This window comes from Conger conger, chromosome 17 (genome assembly GCF_963514075.1).
Source record: "Conger conger chromosome 17, fConCon1.1, whole genome shotgun sequence".
Classification (NCBI taxonomy): Eukaryota; Metazoa; Chordata; class Actinopteri; order Anguilliformes; family Congridae; genus Conger; species Conger conger.
The window spans coordinates 26,753,596-26,768,860 of record NC_083776.1 but is presented as its reverse complement, the minus strand read 5'-3'; the positions used below and the strand labels follow the sequence as shown (position 1 = coordinate 26,768,860).

The window sequence follows — 15,265 nt, the reverse complement described above, 5'->3', positions numbered from 1 at the left end:
GAACAGGCTTCTATCTGCGTCTGCTTGTTTTCCTTTCCTTACAGGTAAGACTTAAGCAAAGAAAATGCTTTCAATTTGATGCTTTCCAATTTTCCCTACTTTGCTCTGATGAGTGAACAACACGCTATTGTTTTTATAAAATGTACAGGTTCATTAAAAAAATACTTATTTAAAAACATGAGCACACTACAAAAACTACAACTTGCTAACAGCCCTAATATATAGAACATCCACAATTTGCACATAACTTATAAAGCGTGTGTTTTTAAAAGTATTGATCGATGAATTAATCTTGTTTTATTGTGTCTTGATATTATTAGGCAAACCCCATTAGTGCCCAATTAGAATTAACACTTGGATTTCCTATATTAACAATTTAAAGCAGGATAATTATGTACATTTCATATGTATATATGCAGATATATAGATATTTGTATGCAGCCTGGCCATTAAGTAAACGGCATTTCAAATACAAATCACATTACATTAGCAGCTATTTTCACTTCTGGAACACAGACTGCGAGTTTCTTGGTCATTATTTCCTCAGAATAAACCGCGGCTATTGGCCGTTTTGATAAATGTTTGGTGCGGTACCTTTTATTTTATTTAGTACAGTACAAAATGTAAACTGTTTAATATTCCATCTCAACCTGGCGCAGAGATGTGCAAGCACAACGTACACAAGTTACACGTCACATCACACGACAATGATATTGATATACAGGTTATACAGAGATACCAGATACACTTTGATTCATCTCCGAGTTTACGTACCTATCACGTCGAGATCCATGAGGCAGAATAAGTGCACTTTTTTGTAGAATCTTCGGGTGTTGTATCCTTCACTCTCGGTTCGAAAAAAAACAACTGTTTATTAATTTTGCACGGTACAGTACAAAATTAGCACTGGTACTTCAATAAACTGTTCTCAAGATACACATACACCTGCTGTATTATGTGTAACTTTCTGGGTATGCGCGGCACTAACATTGATAAAACATCAAATGTCATTCAACAGTTTAGAGACAATAATGTGGCAAAATGACAAACTGACCTGTTATCCTGTGCATTAAGTGGTCTAACGCAGAGGATAGCTACTCGATTCGGCTATCATTATTGGCTATGTTAACGCGTGAAATTGTGATTGCTGTAATGTTACAGGAAGAAAAATCGTTTTTTATCATTTATATTCGTATCCTCTCGGGGATTTGACACATTTACGAGCCTAAGGTAGAAAAAGAAGCGTCATGAAATTTCCACGGCAACGACACACATTCTGCTCTTCTGGTTGGATAGAGCACAGGAACGGGAAGTCATTTGAAAACAACGAGGGAAGAGGATCGGAAAGCAGAGATGTTCTTGTACATCTCGATGGCATAGATACTCTGAGGAAAGTCTAGCATGCTTGAATTGGGAATGGTTAGCTTGCCTGTACCTACATAACTAAATGAATAGGAACTGTGCCTACACCGTCCTCTGCCAGTTATCCATCACTTTCATGAACGGAGACCGCCCATTCGTGTAATGGTAATATGGTGTGCTTGTTTGTAACAATAGAGTGCTAAAATAGTTAGCGGGAAACTATTTACAAGCTAATGCTGGACGCTCGATCAAAACGAAACTACGGTATTCGCGTATGGTGAGTTGCATCTGAAAATAACCATTCACATTACTTGATGCACATTACTTGAGCTCGTTTGCGGTCTGTTTCATGGTTGATTTTTCCTCTCATCGCTGATTATGGAACCACATAAATATAACATAAATGTTTAGCTGCACAGGGACCGGAAAAAGCATCAATTTCCGTTGCTCGGTAGGTGTGTTGCCGGAGCATGCTGAATTTGAGCTGAAACCCAATAGTACCGCGTGCCACACCCTTCAGCCATCTCACCTCACCTAAAGCCGCAGCACTGAATAAACGAGCAGCTGCATCTTGACTATTTTTGTCGAGGGGATTTTGTAAAATAATTGGATCAATACTTACCTCCTGTGTTTTTCACGCCGTCCGTGAGAGGTTTTGGGGCGTTTGGCACAACAACCGGTGACTCCCCTGCGAACGGTGTCAGTCGCTTTGACCCTATTCGCCCAGTGGCTGGTCCTTTCTTCCTCGAGTTACTGTTGCCTACGTTAATAATTAATGGCCTATTCACAAGAACATTATTAACCAAACGTGCATGGATGAAGGACACTCCTAGTTAAATATAAAATATTTGGCATCTTGAAAATATATAAGCACAGGTAATAGCTGGAGGATTCTCAATCAGTATTGTTGCTTTTCGGGTTCCTTCAGGAAAGTAATCAACATTTTCCCTAGCTGGGCTGAGAAGGGTTAAATTTAAGTTAAACGAACAACAAAAAGGCACGCCTTTTCTCTCCCTCTTGCCAGTCAGTTTCACTTTGCGAGTATCTGGAAGTGTCGGATTGTTAAAGAACTTAACTGATTGAAAGGGTATGGCATTTTTATCGCAACAATTTTTTTGTAGATATCGTCTGTAGATATCGTCTGTAGACACGCTTTTTTGTATCCACCTCTTTTGGTGAATCAGGGGTTTTCTTGAATGCAAAACAATTACACCTAGCATGACACAGATTTCACCTAACACCAAATAATGTAGATGCAATTCGATACGCTGAGTCAGAGAGAACCTTATCCTCCGAGTTTGATGGATTCTGGTAGTGTAAATATGATTATTTATTGTTTGTGCGTTTATTACATCCATTATTTAACTCAGACTGGTCATTTTCGTGCAGAAAAACAGCCAGCATGCAGGAGATTCGGAAGAGGAAGATTCCTTTGACAGAAGCGCTGATGTCGGATCCGGACTACATTCTGCAACATGTCCAGCAGGGGGCGCTGATCACCCCGCGGGAGTACAGCAACATGCGAAGCATTCAGCGGTCGAATGAGGGGAGAGTCATTGACCTGCTGGACAAGGTGATGGACAAGGGAGAGGACACCTGCCAACGTTTCTTGACCCTCCTACAGAAGCCAGAAGTCCAGGATACCTTCCCTCCTCTGAAAAAGCTCTGCTCCGCTGCTGCCTTAGGTACTGGCTCCACAACAAGCACCCTGATTCTGTCTGAGAAATTCAACAGCAAAGGTTGGAGGGGCCAGAGGGTACAATAATATATAACTATGAACCCTTTTAGAAAAATGCTAATCTCTGTTCTTTCGTTTCTCAGACATCCCCATCCAGGAGACGCAGAACACAGAGGTAAGCTCCTTTGCTGACACAAGGTGGCACTCTGCCTTCCCCCACTCGCTCTGCACAGCGCTCAACAATGCCCTGCCAACACTTCACCTTTCATCTCTCACTTGTTCCCCGTCACATTTCGGCAAACGATATGCTTGGTGACTAAAGTGTGTTCTGAGTTTAGGACTGTTCAGTATGTCCTGTGAGTTCACTGACCAAATGTCCATCGCTTCCTCTTGTAGCTCAGTGAATACAGGATGACTAGTGTGCCACGCGGTCAGTGCCTGATCTTCAATAATGAGCACTTCAAGAACCTGAATGAGCGTCAAGGATCCAGCCAAGATGCTGGTTAGTATGTCGATTCAGTTGGAAACTGGTATAGACTGGCTGTGATACCAGGAGGGGTAGGCTGCCACAGAGATTCCTGTGGTTTCTTCTGAAGGCTACTCCCTCAGCAAACATTCATAACACGGTCAGTCACTCATTCATTTTCACACACTCACTAACGCACTCAAACATCCATACCCAGCGATATTTCCCCACTAGAGGGCGATAATGCCGGTGAGCTGCGGTTGTTCATGTCCGCTCTCCTCTCTCTGGCTGTGGCAGAGGCCCTGCGGCAGGTGTTCGACTGGCTGGGCTTCAGTGTGAGCGTGCTGGAGGACCAGACGGCGGGGCAGATGCGCGCCGCGCTGCGGCGGTTCAGCTGCACGGACCACGACGACTGCTTCGTGTGCTGCGTGCTGAGCCACGGGACGGAGCAGGGCGTGTACGGCCAGGACGGCGAGCTCGTCCCCATCCAGGACATCCTCTCCCTCTTCAACGGAGCCAGCTGCCCCTCCCTGGTCGACAAGCCCAAGGTGTTCTTCTTTCAGGCCTGCCAGGGGACGAGGGTGCAGGGGGCTGTGACCGTCCAGGCTGACTGCATCGCCGGGGGCACGCACCCAGAGACGGACACCTTCCCGGTTCACAGCTACACCCTCCCCGTGGATTCCGACTTCCTGGTCGGCATGGCCACCGTTCAGGAGTGTGTCTCCATCAGAAACCCCGTCAGTGGGAGCTGGTACATCCAGTCCCTCTGCCACCAGCTGAGAGAGGCCTGTCCCAGGTGAGTCCCCTTAGCCCCAAAGCCTCACACTTCCCCCTTGACCCCCAAATTAAGGACAGAGGGTCCTTGCAGGGTGTTCAACAGATTTGAAATCATCCAGCTGAAAAAGTAGCGGGCTTGGGGATAGGGGTTAAAATTACAGTATGCATTTGCCAGTGTCAGAAAATGCATGAAGACACTTTTTTTAAACAGGATTGCGGTCCGCCCTATGGACTTTTTGCTTGTTTTATTGACACAAATTAATGTTTCGTTCTCGTATGTATATGTCACATCTGTATCCGCAGTATCTGGACTTAGTTTCTGAAGTACGAAGAGAACATTTAGTTTTACTGGGTGAAAAAAAAGGAATCATCCAGGTTTACCAAAATACCAAAATGATTTCATAAGAGAACATCAACAGCAGAGGCTGCAGCGATGCTCCCTGCTGGCTAATACGAGTAGCCATTTCATTTTGGGAGATAAATGGAGGGATTCAAGTTATCCAAGCCACCCAGAATAAGGTGATATCATATGTGGTACGCATGCTCACACACATGCTGATCCTGTGTTTCTCCAATGGCAGGGGTGAGCACATCCTGACCATCCTCACCAGCGTCAACCAGGAAGTGAGCGGGCGAGAGGGGGCCCTGCGGAGCCAGAATGGCCCCCAGCTGGTCAAGCAGACCCCTGAACCCAGATTCACCCTGAGGAAGAGGCTGGTCTTCCCTGTACCCACAGTCTGATCCCAAATGGCTGCTCCTTCCACACAACCACCCAGTCTTAGAACAAACTATTATGCACTTCCCTGTTATGCAAAGAAACTATTTTCACCTTTTTGCATTTTATGGCATTTTTATATTTTATATTTTATAAAACACCCCTTCGTCTTTATAGTTGTGTAGAAAAAAAAATTTCAAGGACACGATGTACTGTTTTACAATTTAAGGGAATGCAAATGTAGGCATTAAATTCTTGTTCATTTTAAGATCTTTTGTGTGACTATTTTTTGTTTTGCACTTTTTTTCTGTGGTAGTTATTAGCCGTGGTAATATTTGGAAGCTGGGGGATGAACATGGATTGGTGGGTGAAGGCTGAGGGTGAGCACCAATTGGTGGGTGAAGGCAGAGGGTGAACACCAATTGGTGGGTGAAGGCAGAGGGTGAGCACCGATTGGTGGGTGAAGGCAGAAGGGTGAGCACTGATTGGTGGGTGAAGGCAGAGGGTGAGCACTGATTGGTGGCAGAGCTGAAAGCAGCCCAGGCGGTCTTGACATGACGCGTTATGCATTGATGGTCCATAGACAGGGGACACCATCTCACAAAACTAAGCAACAACTTCCTGACCCAGTTCAACGCCGGCCTACTCCATCCTGTTGGAACCATCACGCTTCGTCATCGCTGTCACAGATAAAAGGGATGAATGCTATAGATGCTCACCTTCACCAAAATAACGGTAATGATTCTGTGAGTGGCCCTGTCCCAACAAGGAATTTCTTACTTGTCATTTCGATATAACATAGCAGTTGAAAGAATGTGTGTAGGCAACGTCACAAAAAACTCTGCAAGCTGCACATCATTAGAGAAACTCGCAACCTATAAGTATAGTCACTAGTTACAGGCTGGTTTACAAACTAAAATGAGATGGTGTCTGCTGAAATATAAGAAAGACACAAGCATTTTTTTAGAAAGCTAGTTCAGCAAAATGTGTATTTGTATTGCTTTAAGGAAGGAACAAAAACACACATACATTTTGTACTGTACATTTCCCCCACTCAAACACTCAGTGCTCACATTTTGATTACAAGCGGCCAAACAAGAAAAACATCTCATTGTAATTTTTATCATTCTAAAACGGAAGCTGCTAAATCTGGCGCTCCGGTGGCGGCTTCAGGGAAGTCCGGCTGGCACTGGGCGTGCTGGCACGTTTGCGGGCAGGGGCCCCACACAGTGGAGGGGGCATCAGTCTATGGGCAAGACCAGCTTCTTCCTCAGGGTGTACCTGGGCTCCGGCATCTGCTTGGACTTCCGGTAAACACCGTTGCTCACTTCCCGGTTAACTCTGGTCATGATGGTCAGAATATCCTCTTTCCTGCAACATGCCAGACTGTTAGTTCACCATTAGCGCACCTTTTGCACTTAGCCTTTTGGGCCCTGAAACTGCTGTGTGGCTACAGTGTGCTGTCAATCACTGATTCCAAAGGGCCATTGAGAATAAACAAAACACTTTCCACTTCTCAAAGCATTGAGCTGCAGCATACGGTTTTTTTTGGATCATAAAGTCTTGCTCTGTCATTACTAGATAGAAGACGGAAGACACAATTTATCTCACTTGAAATTCACCAAATGCATTGATGGCAGCCCTAATTTGAAAACCTAGACCTCTAGACCTAGGAGAGTTTGCTTAAGTTAAACGCATCTGCTGAAACTGGACATGATGTGACGGTGAACTGTAGGCACAATGTAATGTGCTACATAAATGACCTGTGTTGTCTATATTGAACAAAGCCAACCAAAAGTCTCTTAAGTGTGCTAAAGCCCTATATTTCACATGGATATCCTGTGTAAGCAGCAGACCTGGGTCAAACACATAATCGTAATCGTACTTTTCTACACTTTACTCAGCTTGTCCGGTGTATCGGAACCTATGAGATGCTCTCAAAATTTTGCGACCCCACTTTCTGGTCTTCTTGGTTGTCTCAGTTGCACCAGGCAAGATGAACAGGGCAGAGAACAGAGTGTGGCTCTGCCTACTTACCGCTCACAGCCCCTGACCAGCTGACGACAGAGCTCCTGGATGAAGATGGACCCCTGCGTGACGCTGCGGAAAGACTGGTAGTCCTCCACCGTGGCCATTCCCAACAGGAAGTCCGAGTCGTCGGGAGCAGTGTCCGGCAGGATGCGGCCGGCATCAGCTCTGTAGTCCTCGCGCTCTTCCTCCTGCTCCTCCTCCAGCTCTTCCTCCTCCTCCTCCTCGCCCGGCCCGTCGGCCTGGATGAGGGCCCCGCGCTGCAGGTCCTGCCCTTGGCAGGCCTGGATGAAGAAGAGTTTGGGCTTGAGTGCCAGCGCGCGGCAGTGCGTGCTGGTGAAGGGGAGGGTGAGGGCTCGGATGGGCACCGACGTGCCATCCACGGCATAGACGGAGCCCTTCTCCCCATGGGAGAGCACGCAGCACACAAAGACGTCCAGCGCCTTGTGATCCTTTCTGGCGAACTCCAACACCGCCTGCTGCATCTCCTCCCCCGTCTGGTCCCTCCGCACCTCCACCTGGAAGTGCAGCCGGGAGAACACCTGCTGCAAGACCTCTGTGGACGGAGAGTGAAGGGACCGAATCATCCATCCATCCATCCATTATCTTAACCCGCTTATCCTGAACAGGGTCGCAGGGGGACTGGAGCCTATCCCAGCATACATTGGGCGAAAGGCAGGAATACACCCTGGACAGGTCGCCAGTCGATCGCAGGGGACCGAATCAAAGATAGCAATTTTTCTTTTTTTTTTGGTCACAATGTGGCCCTCAATTAACCATAGGGGGCCGGTGGTGTACACTGAAATATGGATGTCAGTGCCTTACAGACGTTCCATACCTGCGTCCTGGTCCGTCCCTTTGCGGTCTCCCATGATGACTTTGTTCATTCTGGCCTCCTTAAAGCTGTAGTTGTTGATTATAAGGCAGTAGCCGAGGGGCTGGCTGCTTGTCTTGTAATAATCTTCCAGGTCCTATAGAAAGAATAATGAGCTCAGTGGTCAGAAATGTTACTTCATACTTGTATTGTTCTTTTGTTTGTTGAGTCCCGCAGATAAAATGGAGTGCATTGTCCACACAAGTAAAATTTCAATTCAATTTTCAAGGCTAGCATTTCTTAGTGCTAGCTGAATGAGTAAATATTTTTGCTTTTTTTAATGTGAAAAGTGCTAACTATACAAGTAAGATATTAGCATTGCTGGTGTGAGCTAAATTGCATTGCTGCTTTCATTGGCTGTGATTTACCTCATCAGGTGGGTGTTCTGGCCTAGCATCCAGATACAGGCTCTGATTCTCACCAGAAGAGACACTGGTCAGAGACACAGGAGTGAACACACCTGGAGAGCAGGAAGAACAGCGATAGTGAATCTGTCTGGCAGGATATAGAATATTCCAGATTGTCTAAATTACACACAATCATGTTTCATCAGCTGTGAGGTGCAGGGGGTGAGGGTTGGCTAAGGGGGTAAGAGGGAGGTGGGTGGGTATCGGTTGCAGAAACTCACCGCTGGGACTGGATTCTTGGACAGATGGCCTGTAGTTCTGCTGTTGCACTCTGGGCTGCAGGTTTGAAATAAACATGAATATATCCCAAAATGGACTAAATATGCAGTGCTCACCAGCACTAGATGATATACAAATGAGCAAAAAAGCCAGACTAAAATAAAGATCACAGGTAATGAGATATAGCATGTTAAAAAAAGATTTCTCACAGAAAGTTTTTAACAAGTTATTAAACATAGGTCTTAGGCATCTGAGATTTTGCTTAAATTTGGTTAAAGTAATATATTAAGTAATAGATCACTTTTCAGATAAAAGCTTTATCAAGGCTGTCTTGGATTACCGGAATAGCCAGAAGCAAGTAAGAGGGCAGAAGTCCACAGAAAAACTGCAAATTATCCAATGTTCTTGGAACAACCTACCAGCCAATTACCTATGAGAACTGATGTTTTAGCTTTAAAGGCGAATGGTGGTCACATTCATTTGATTTAACTGTTTTATTTAACAGTTTACTGCTTTTTAATTTATATCTTTCATATATATCTTTTATATCTTTTCTCTTATGAATTTCATTATTTTTGAAAGAATGTTCTCTCCATGTATGTTGGCAACGTTCCCATGTATACCAGTCAAGAGTCCCAGGCTTCAGAAAACACACCTGTGAGTTCACATGTCCAGGGAATCCCTGGCCTGGGACAGACGGCACAGTGGGGCCCCTTGCTGAAAAAACAGGACAGGAAAGAGTGACAGGTAAGAGGGATGGGTGTGAGTGATGGAGTGAGTGACGGTGTGAGTGATGGTGTGAGTGATGGTGTGAGTGATGGAGTGAGTGATGGTGTGATGGTGTGAGTGATGGTGTGAGTGATGGTGTGAGTGATGGTGTGAGTGACAGTGTGAGTGATGGTGTGAGTGATGGTGTGAGTGATGGTGTGAGTGATGGTGTGAGTGATGGTGTGAGTGACGGTGTGAGTGATGGTGTGAGTGACGGTGTGAGTGATGGAGTGAGTGATGGTGTGAGTGACGGTGTGATGGTGTGAGTGATGGAGTGAGTGATGGTGTGATGGTGTGAGTGATGGAGTGAGTGACGGTGTGAGTGATGGTGTGAGTGACGGTGTGAGTGATGGTGTGAGTGACGGTGTGAGTGACGGTGTGAGTGATGGTGTGAGTGATGGTGTGAGTGACGGTGTGTGATGGAGTGAGTGACGGTGTGATGGTGTGAGTGATGGTGTGAGTGATGGTGTGACGGTGTGAGTGATGGTGTGAGTGACGGTGTGATGGTGTGAGTGATGGTGTGATGGTGTGAGTGATGGTGTGAGTGACGGTGTGAGTGACGGTGTGACGGTGTGAGTGACGGTGTGAGTGATGGTGTGAGTGACGGTGTGAGTGATGGAGTGAGTGATGGTGTGAGTGACGGTGTGATGGTGTGAGTGATGGAGTGAGTGATGGTGTGAGTGATGGAGTGAGTGACGGTGTGAGTGATGGTGTGAGTGACGGTGTGAGTGATGGTGTGAGTGATGGTGTGAGTGACGGTGTGAGTGATGGAGTGAGTGACGGTGTGATGGTGTGAGTGATGGTGTGAGTGATGGTGTGACGGTGTGAGTGATGGTGTGAGTGACGGTGTGATGGTGTGAGTGATGGTGTGAGTGATGGTGTGAGTGACGGTGTGACGGTGTGAGTGACGGTGTGAGTGATGGAGTGATGGTGTGAGTGATGGTGTGAGTGACGGTGTGAGTGACGGTGTGACGGTGTGAGTGACTGTGTGAGTGATGGAGTGATGGTGTGAGTGACGGTGTGAGTGATGGTGTGAGTGACGGTGTGATATGGTGTGAGTGATGGTGTGAGTGATGGTGTGAGTGATGGAGTGATGGTGTGAGTGATGGTGTGAGTGACGGTGTGAGTGATGGTGTGAGTGATGGTGTGATGGTGTGCGTGATGGTGTGAGTGACGGTGTGATGGTGTGAGTGACGGTGTGATATGGTGTGAGTGATGGTGTGAGTGACGGTGTGACGGTGTGAGTGACGGTGTGAGTGATGGAGTGATGGTGTGAGTGATGGTGTGAGTGATGGTGTGAGTGATGGTGTGAGTGACGGTGTGAGTGACGGTGTGACGGTGTGAGTGACTGTGTGAGTGATGGAGTGATGGTGTGAGTGATGGTGTGAGTGACGGTGTGAGTGATGGTGTGAGTGATGGAGTGATGGTGTGAGTGATGGTGTGAGTGATGGTGTGAGTGACGGTGTGAGTGATGGAGTGAGTGATGGTGTGAGTGATGGTGTGAGTGACGGTGTGACGGTGTGAGTGATGGTGTGAGTGATGGTGTGAGTGATGGAGTGAGTGATGGTGTGAGTGACGGTGTGACGGTGTGAGTGATGGTGTGAGTGATGGAGTGATGGTGTGAGTGATGGTGTGAGTGATGGTGTGACGGTGTGAGTGATGGTGCGAGTGATGGTGTGACGGTGTGAGTGATGGTGTGAGTGACGGTGTGATGGTGTGAGTGATGGTGTGAGTGATGGAGTGATGGTGTGAGTGATGGTGTGAGTGACGGTGTGATGGTGTGAGTGATGGTGTGAGTGACGGTGTGATGGTGTGAGTGACGGTGTGATATGGTGTGAGTGATGGTGTGAGTGATGGAGTGATGGTGTGAGTGATGGTGTGAGTGACGGTGTGAGTGATGGTGTGAGTGACGGTGTGAGTGACGGTGTGATGGTGTGAGTGATGGTGTGACGGTGTGAGTGATGATGTGAGTGACGGTGTGAGTGATGGAGTGATGGTGTGAGTGATGGTGTGAGTGACGGTGTGAGTGACGGTGTGAGTGATGGAGTGATGGTGTGAGTGATGGTGTGAGTGACGGTGTGAGTGATGGAGTGATGGTGTGAGTGACGGTGTGAGTGACGGTGTGAGTGACGGTGTGAGTGACGGGCTGCGGAGGGGGGAGTGGAGGTGTGTTGTCTCACCTGGCAGGTGCTCTTTGTACGTCTGCACTTTGCCAGCCAGCGGCTTGCTACACTCCTGAAGAACCCGCTGCAGCTCATCCACTTTGTCCGCACTCAGTATGTCCTGCTTCTCCATCTCCACTAGTACATCCAAGAAGCTCTGCATACAGGGAACACTCAGCTCATGAATATAACACATAGCTCGTAAACACACAGCTCATGAATATAACACATAGCTCGTAAACACAAAGCTCGTAAACAACACACAGCTCGTAAACATAACACACAGCTCATACATAAAACACACAGCTCATAATCAACACACAGCTCATAAACATAACACAGCTCGTAAACATAATCGATAGCTCATACATAAAACATGTACCTCATTCATAAAACACACAGCTCATAAATAACACAGCTCGAAAACAACACACAGCTCGTAAAAATTATGCACAGCTCATACATAAAACACACAGCTCGTAAACATGCACCTCTCATACATAAAACACACAGCTTGTAAACAACACACAGCTTGGGGTTACTGCCTGCATTCGCAGCCTGTGTTGGGTGGTGTTGTCAGTGTTTGGTAGGCACTCACTGTGCAGGACTCAAGTCTGTTGCGAGGAATCCTCAACAAGAACTTAAAGGATTTGAGAATTGGCTCTGTCACGTCTTCATACAGATCAAACAGCATTTTCCTGTAACAGAAAACATGTCAGAATGGCGCCACAGTACAATCTCTTCAGCTAAACTGACACCTCTATTCGGTTAAATTTAACCCACAGAGCCTCAGTCAGAAAGCAGTACAAAGCAGTCCAGTCCTAAAACACACTGCAAAAAGGTGTCTTGGAATGAGACTTAAAATCTTATTGTTTTCTGTCAAATAAAAGATCTGAGCTTGTTTTACTGTAAGTTACAGTTTGCTTGACCCATAAAAATCTTGAAATGAGTCAAACTGTCACCTCATAGCCAATATTTTGCCTTATTTAACAAAAAAGGAAAACATTGCAGTGCGACAACCACATAGCGGGTAGCTTCCATTCGTGAGGTAACGGGTCATCAGCCTCCTATCGCTGACTCCCGTCAGAGGCGGAAAGGGGCCCACCTGTAGGGCGAGACTCCGGAGTACGAGCCCGCCCGCGCGCTCAGCGCTCTCTCCACCTGGCCCTGCGAGGTGCCCAGGTGGCGGAGCAGGTCCAGCCGCCGCACGGTGAGCAGCAGCTCCGCCAGGAAGAGCCGGTCCTGCAGCAGGTCCTGGTCCTGCAGCCGCAGGAAGAGGTCCTGCGCCGCCTCCACCGTCTCCAGCCGCTTATGCGGCACGTGCTCCCTGCACAGGAACTTCAGCTCCTCCACTTCCTGCGAGTCCAGGTCGCCGTCGATCTTCAGCAGCGTGTCGGCGTCCATGCCCCTGCGTGACGGCTGCGGGGGCCTCCCAATGCTCAGAAAAACGTGTCCTCCTCTCCTCCGCTACCACCTCGTCTCCTACCGAGAAGTATAAGGGCAGGCGTCGACTGGAGGAGAGGAGCATACTTTTTTAGTTTTGGGATGCACCCGTGCTTTAAGGCTTTACACCTGGGTCTAAAACCCCAGCCCTCTGGGGAGACGTGACCATGACATTTTCAATCTCTCAGATATAAATGAATACATTTTTTTAATTTGTCATTTGTAAAATTTTACAAATATGATGGCAGGACTATTTTGTGTGACAAGCTAAAAGCTGCACAACCTGCTAAGAGGTTGTATGAAATATGCAGATTTGTATAGGTTGTAGGAAACCAAGAAAGGGTTTTTTTTAATGTTGCTTATATTGTGCTAAGGTTTCGCCCTTTTTTCCAGTCCAGGCAAGGAAGACGAAGTAACCATGAAGAAAATGAGGGATGTTTTTTGGAGTCATGCAGGCAGGCGTTAAGGTAAGACCGCACACTTGAGTCCCTTTTGGATTTCTGTGTGTATGTGTGAGTGTTTGTGATGATGGGCCTCTCTAAAAGGGCTGAACAATTGGAAAAACATGTTACTGTTCCACATTAAGGATACAGATAGCAGTGCCTCCTCCGGATAATAACTAATGTCAGCGCTTTTGCTGAATTTGTATTCATACTGCGTCTTGTTTATTATTGTATTTGCAGATGAGATACAGCAGCATATGTAATTGCAAGGCCCTTACATTTGCACATTTATTTTGTATGTTCTGTATTGGTTTCCATACTGGACACAGACACACACGCAAATAGATTTGCAGCACCACCATTTTGCAAAAAGTCGTTATATAGTGTTTATAGTGTTTCATACTGTGTGTTGTGGCTGTTGGAAGTAAAATACTGTCACTTCAAGTAAAAGATTATGCGAAGTAAACATTGAAAGAAAAAAAGCAATGTTTGAAAGACAAAAATCATAAGACAAGAAATTCGGTGATCTAAGTCCCATCGCACCCCACCCCCTTTAGGTCCTGGTAAAGCCACGTCGGGAGGTCGCGAACCGTAAACTTACTGTGTGTGTAAAAGACAACTTTGAAACTGTGGACCACATTAGTTCCACCGTGTGGTCTGACGCAATGAGGTGAATCCCCTTGGTGATTAAGTAAAGGAATACATTTATCCGCCAATATAACATATATGAGTTTTATAATTTAACAATGTTCACTTTGGTAATGGTATTTTTCTGTTAAATTGAGTGGAATTAGGTGGTCGATGAATTTATCGTTGGGAGTTTTAGCGCGGTGTGTTTACGTCTCCTTCAGTGGCTAGCTCGCTACATTTAAAACTAAATGCAGAATCGACCCTAAGAGTTGACAAGACAGGCTGCTGAGGAAATAACAAAGTAGCTTGCGATTAACACTGTTTTAAGAAGTCAATAATTGATTAATAACATTCAAAACAGTTACAATTTGGTGTCTTTGTAATGTCAAAACGACAAAACTGTTGAAAAATGTGTTCCATGTTAGCACCAGTCGATTATTAACTGTAACTGTAACAAATAATGTTCACTTACCGGTAACGTATTCACAAAATATAGGGGCTACTGACTCGCATGAAATAAAAACTCGATGAATTATCAAGAGACTTCAGTTATTGGCCCGACTAACTCCCTTACTACTTCCAGTTTCACTTTAGAACTAAGTTAGCAGGAAGTTTGCCGATACAGCGCAGCGTCATTGGCATTCTCGTTTACGCGGAACTTCCCGACTACCGGGACTTTTGGGTTGAAAGTTTTGACAGTCCAAACTATACTATTTAACTACAATATTGCTACAATATTTACTGCTTTTACTCGCTACTGTCACACAAACATGTTGGCCATTCGGTAAAGAAGACAACATGAGTAACACTTTGATACCTCCTCTCAATCTCCAGTTACACTCGGACCACGTCAAAAATGACCCAATAATCTCTCTTTAGGAAAGATTACTTTGTGTGTAGTCCCATGGTGCAGAGACGCATGCTTTAGTTTTCTGGAATGCAGTGCAGGACACTGGAGCAGAGCTACAGAATCTCTTCAGTATTAACCAATCAAAATGGATAGCTTTTGAAAGTATAGCACTCCTACAATTTTGTGTCTTTAATCAGTGTCATAGTTGCACAGGTCTTCTCCAAATAAGCCAGCAACGTTAAACTTTACTGCCTTTGTGTCCACTCAAATGTTTTTGTGGTGAAGAGGACGATATGAGTTTGTGAACTTTACATTGTCAATACCAATTTGTTATTAGTGAACCTCATAAGACCATTTTACCTTCTGCACCTGTGTAGAGAGAAGATAAAATGGTAGTTGAATGTTTTAATTAATAAGCTCTCTTGGGCTTAGGTCCTGCACAT

At 45.9% G+C, this 15,265-nt stretch overlaps 2 protein-coding genes across 6 annotated transcripts; one reads left to right on the top strand and one right to left on the bottom strand.

Annotated features, from left to right (window-relative positions):
* The first annotated feature begins 1,466 nt into the window (after positions 1–1,466).
* On the top strand, positions 1,467–5,266 carry LOC133116786 (caspase-8-like). Of its 4 annotated transcripts, none has more exons than XM_061226724.1 (7): positions 1,467–1,486; positions 1,531–1,639; positions 2,752–3,047; positions 3,184–3,215; positions 3,437–3,542; positions 3,804–4,302; positions 4,865–5,266. In XM_061226724.1, the coding sequence occupies exons 3-7, from the start codon at positions 2,765–2,767 to the stop codon at positions 5,022–5,024; spliced, it is 1,080 nt and encodes a 359-aa protein (XP_061082708.1). In that variant the 5' UTR covers positions 1,467–1,486; positions 1,531–1,639; positions 2,752–2,764; the 3' UTR covers positions 5,025–5,266. The 4 variants fall into 4 exon arrangements, with proteins under 4 accessions (XP_061082708.1, XP_061082705.1, XP_061082706.1 ...); XM_061226721.1 differs by having other exon boundaries at positions 2,752–3,101; XM_061226722.1 differs by lacking the exons at positions 1,467–1,486; positions 1,531–1,639 and adding an exon at positions 2,386–2,449 and having other exon boundaries at positions 2,752–3,101.
* A 716-nt stretch (positions 5,267–5,982) lies between these two features.
* On the bottom strand, positions 5,983–14,585 carry LOC133116785 (caspase-8-like). 2 transcript variants are annotated; one of them, XM_061226719.1, is made up of 10 exons: positions 14,445–14,585; positions 12,562–12,967; positions 12,055–12,154; positions 11,475–11,613; positions 9,182–9,243; positions 8,529–8,583; positions 8,269–8,360; positions 7,865–7,997; positions 7,036–7,582; positions 5,983–6,369 (listed from the first exon to the last, which is right to left on the bottom strand). In XM_061226719.1, exons 2-10 carry the CDS (start codon positions 12,858–12,860, stop codon positions 6,240–6,242), a joined length of 1,557 nt encoding a protein of 518 aa, XP_061082703.1. In that variant the 5' UTR covers positions 12,861–12,967; positions 14,445–14,585; the 3' UTR covers positions 5,983–6,239. The 2 variants fall into 2 exon arrangements, with proteins under 2 accessions (XP_061082703.1, XP_061082704.1); XM_061226720.1 differs by having other exon boundaries at positions 12,562–12,938.
* Positions 14,586–15,265: the final 680 nt, after the last annotated feature.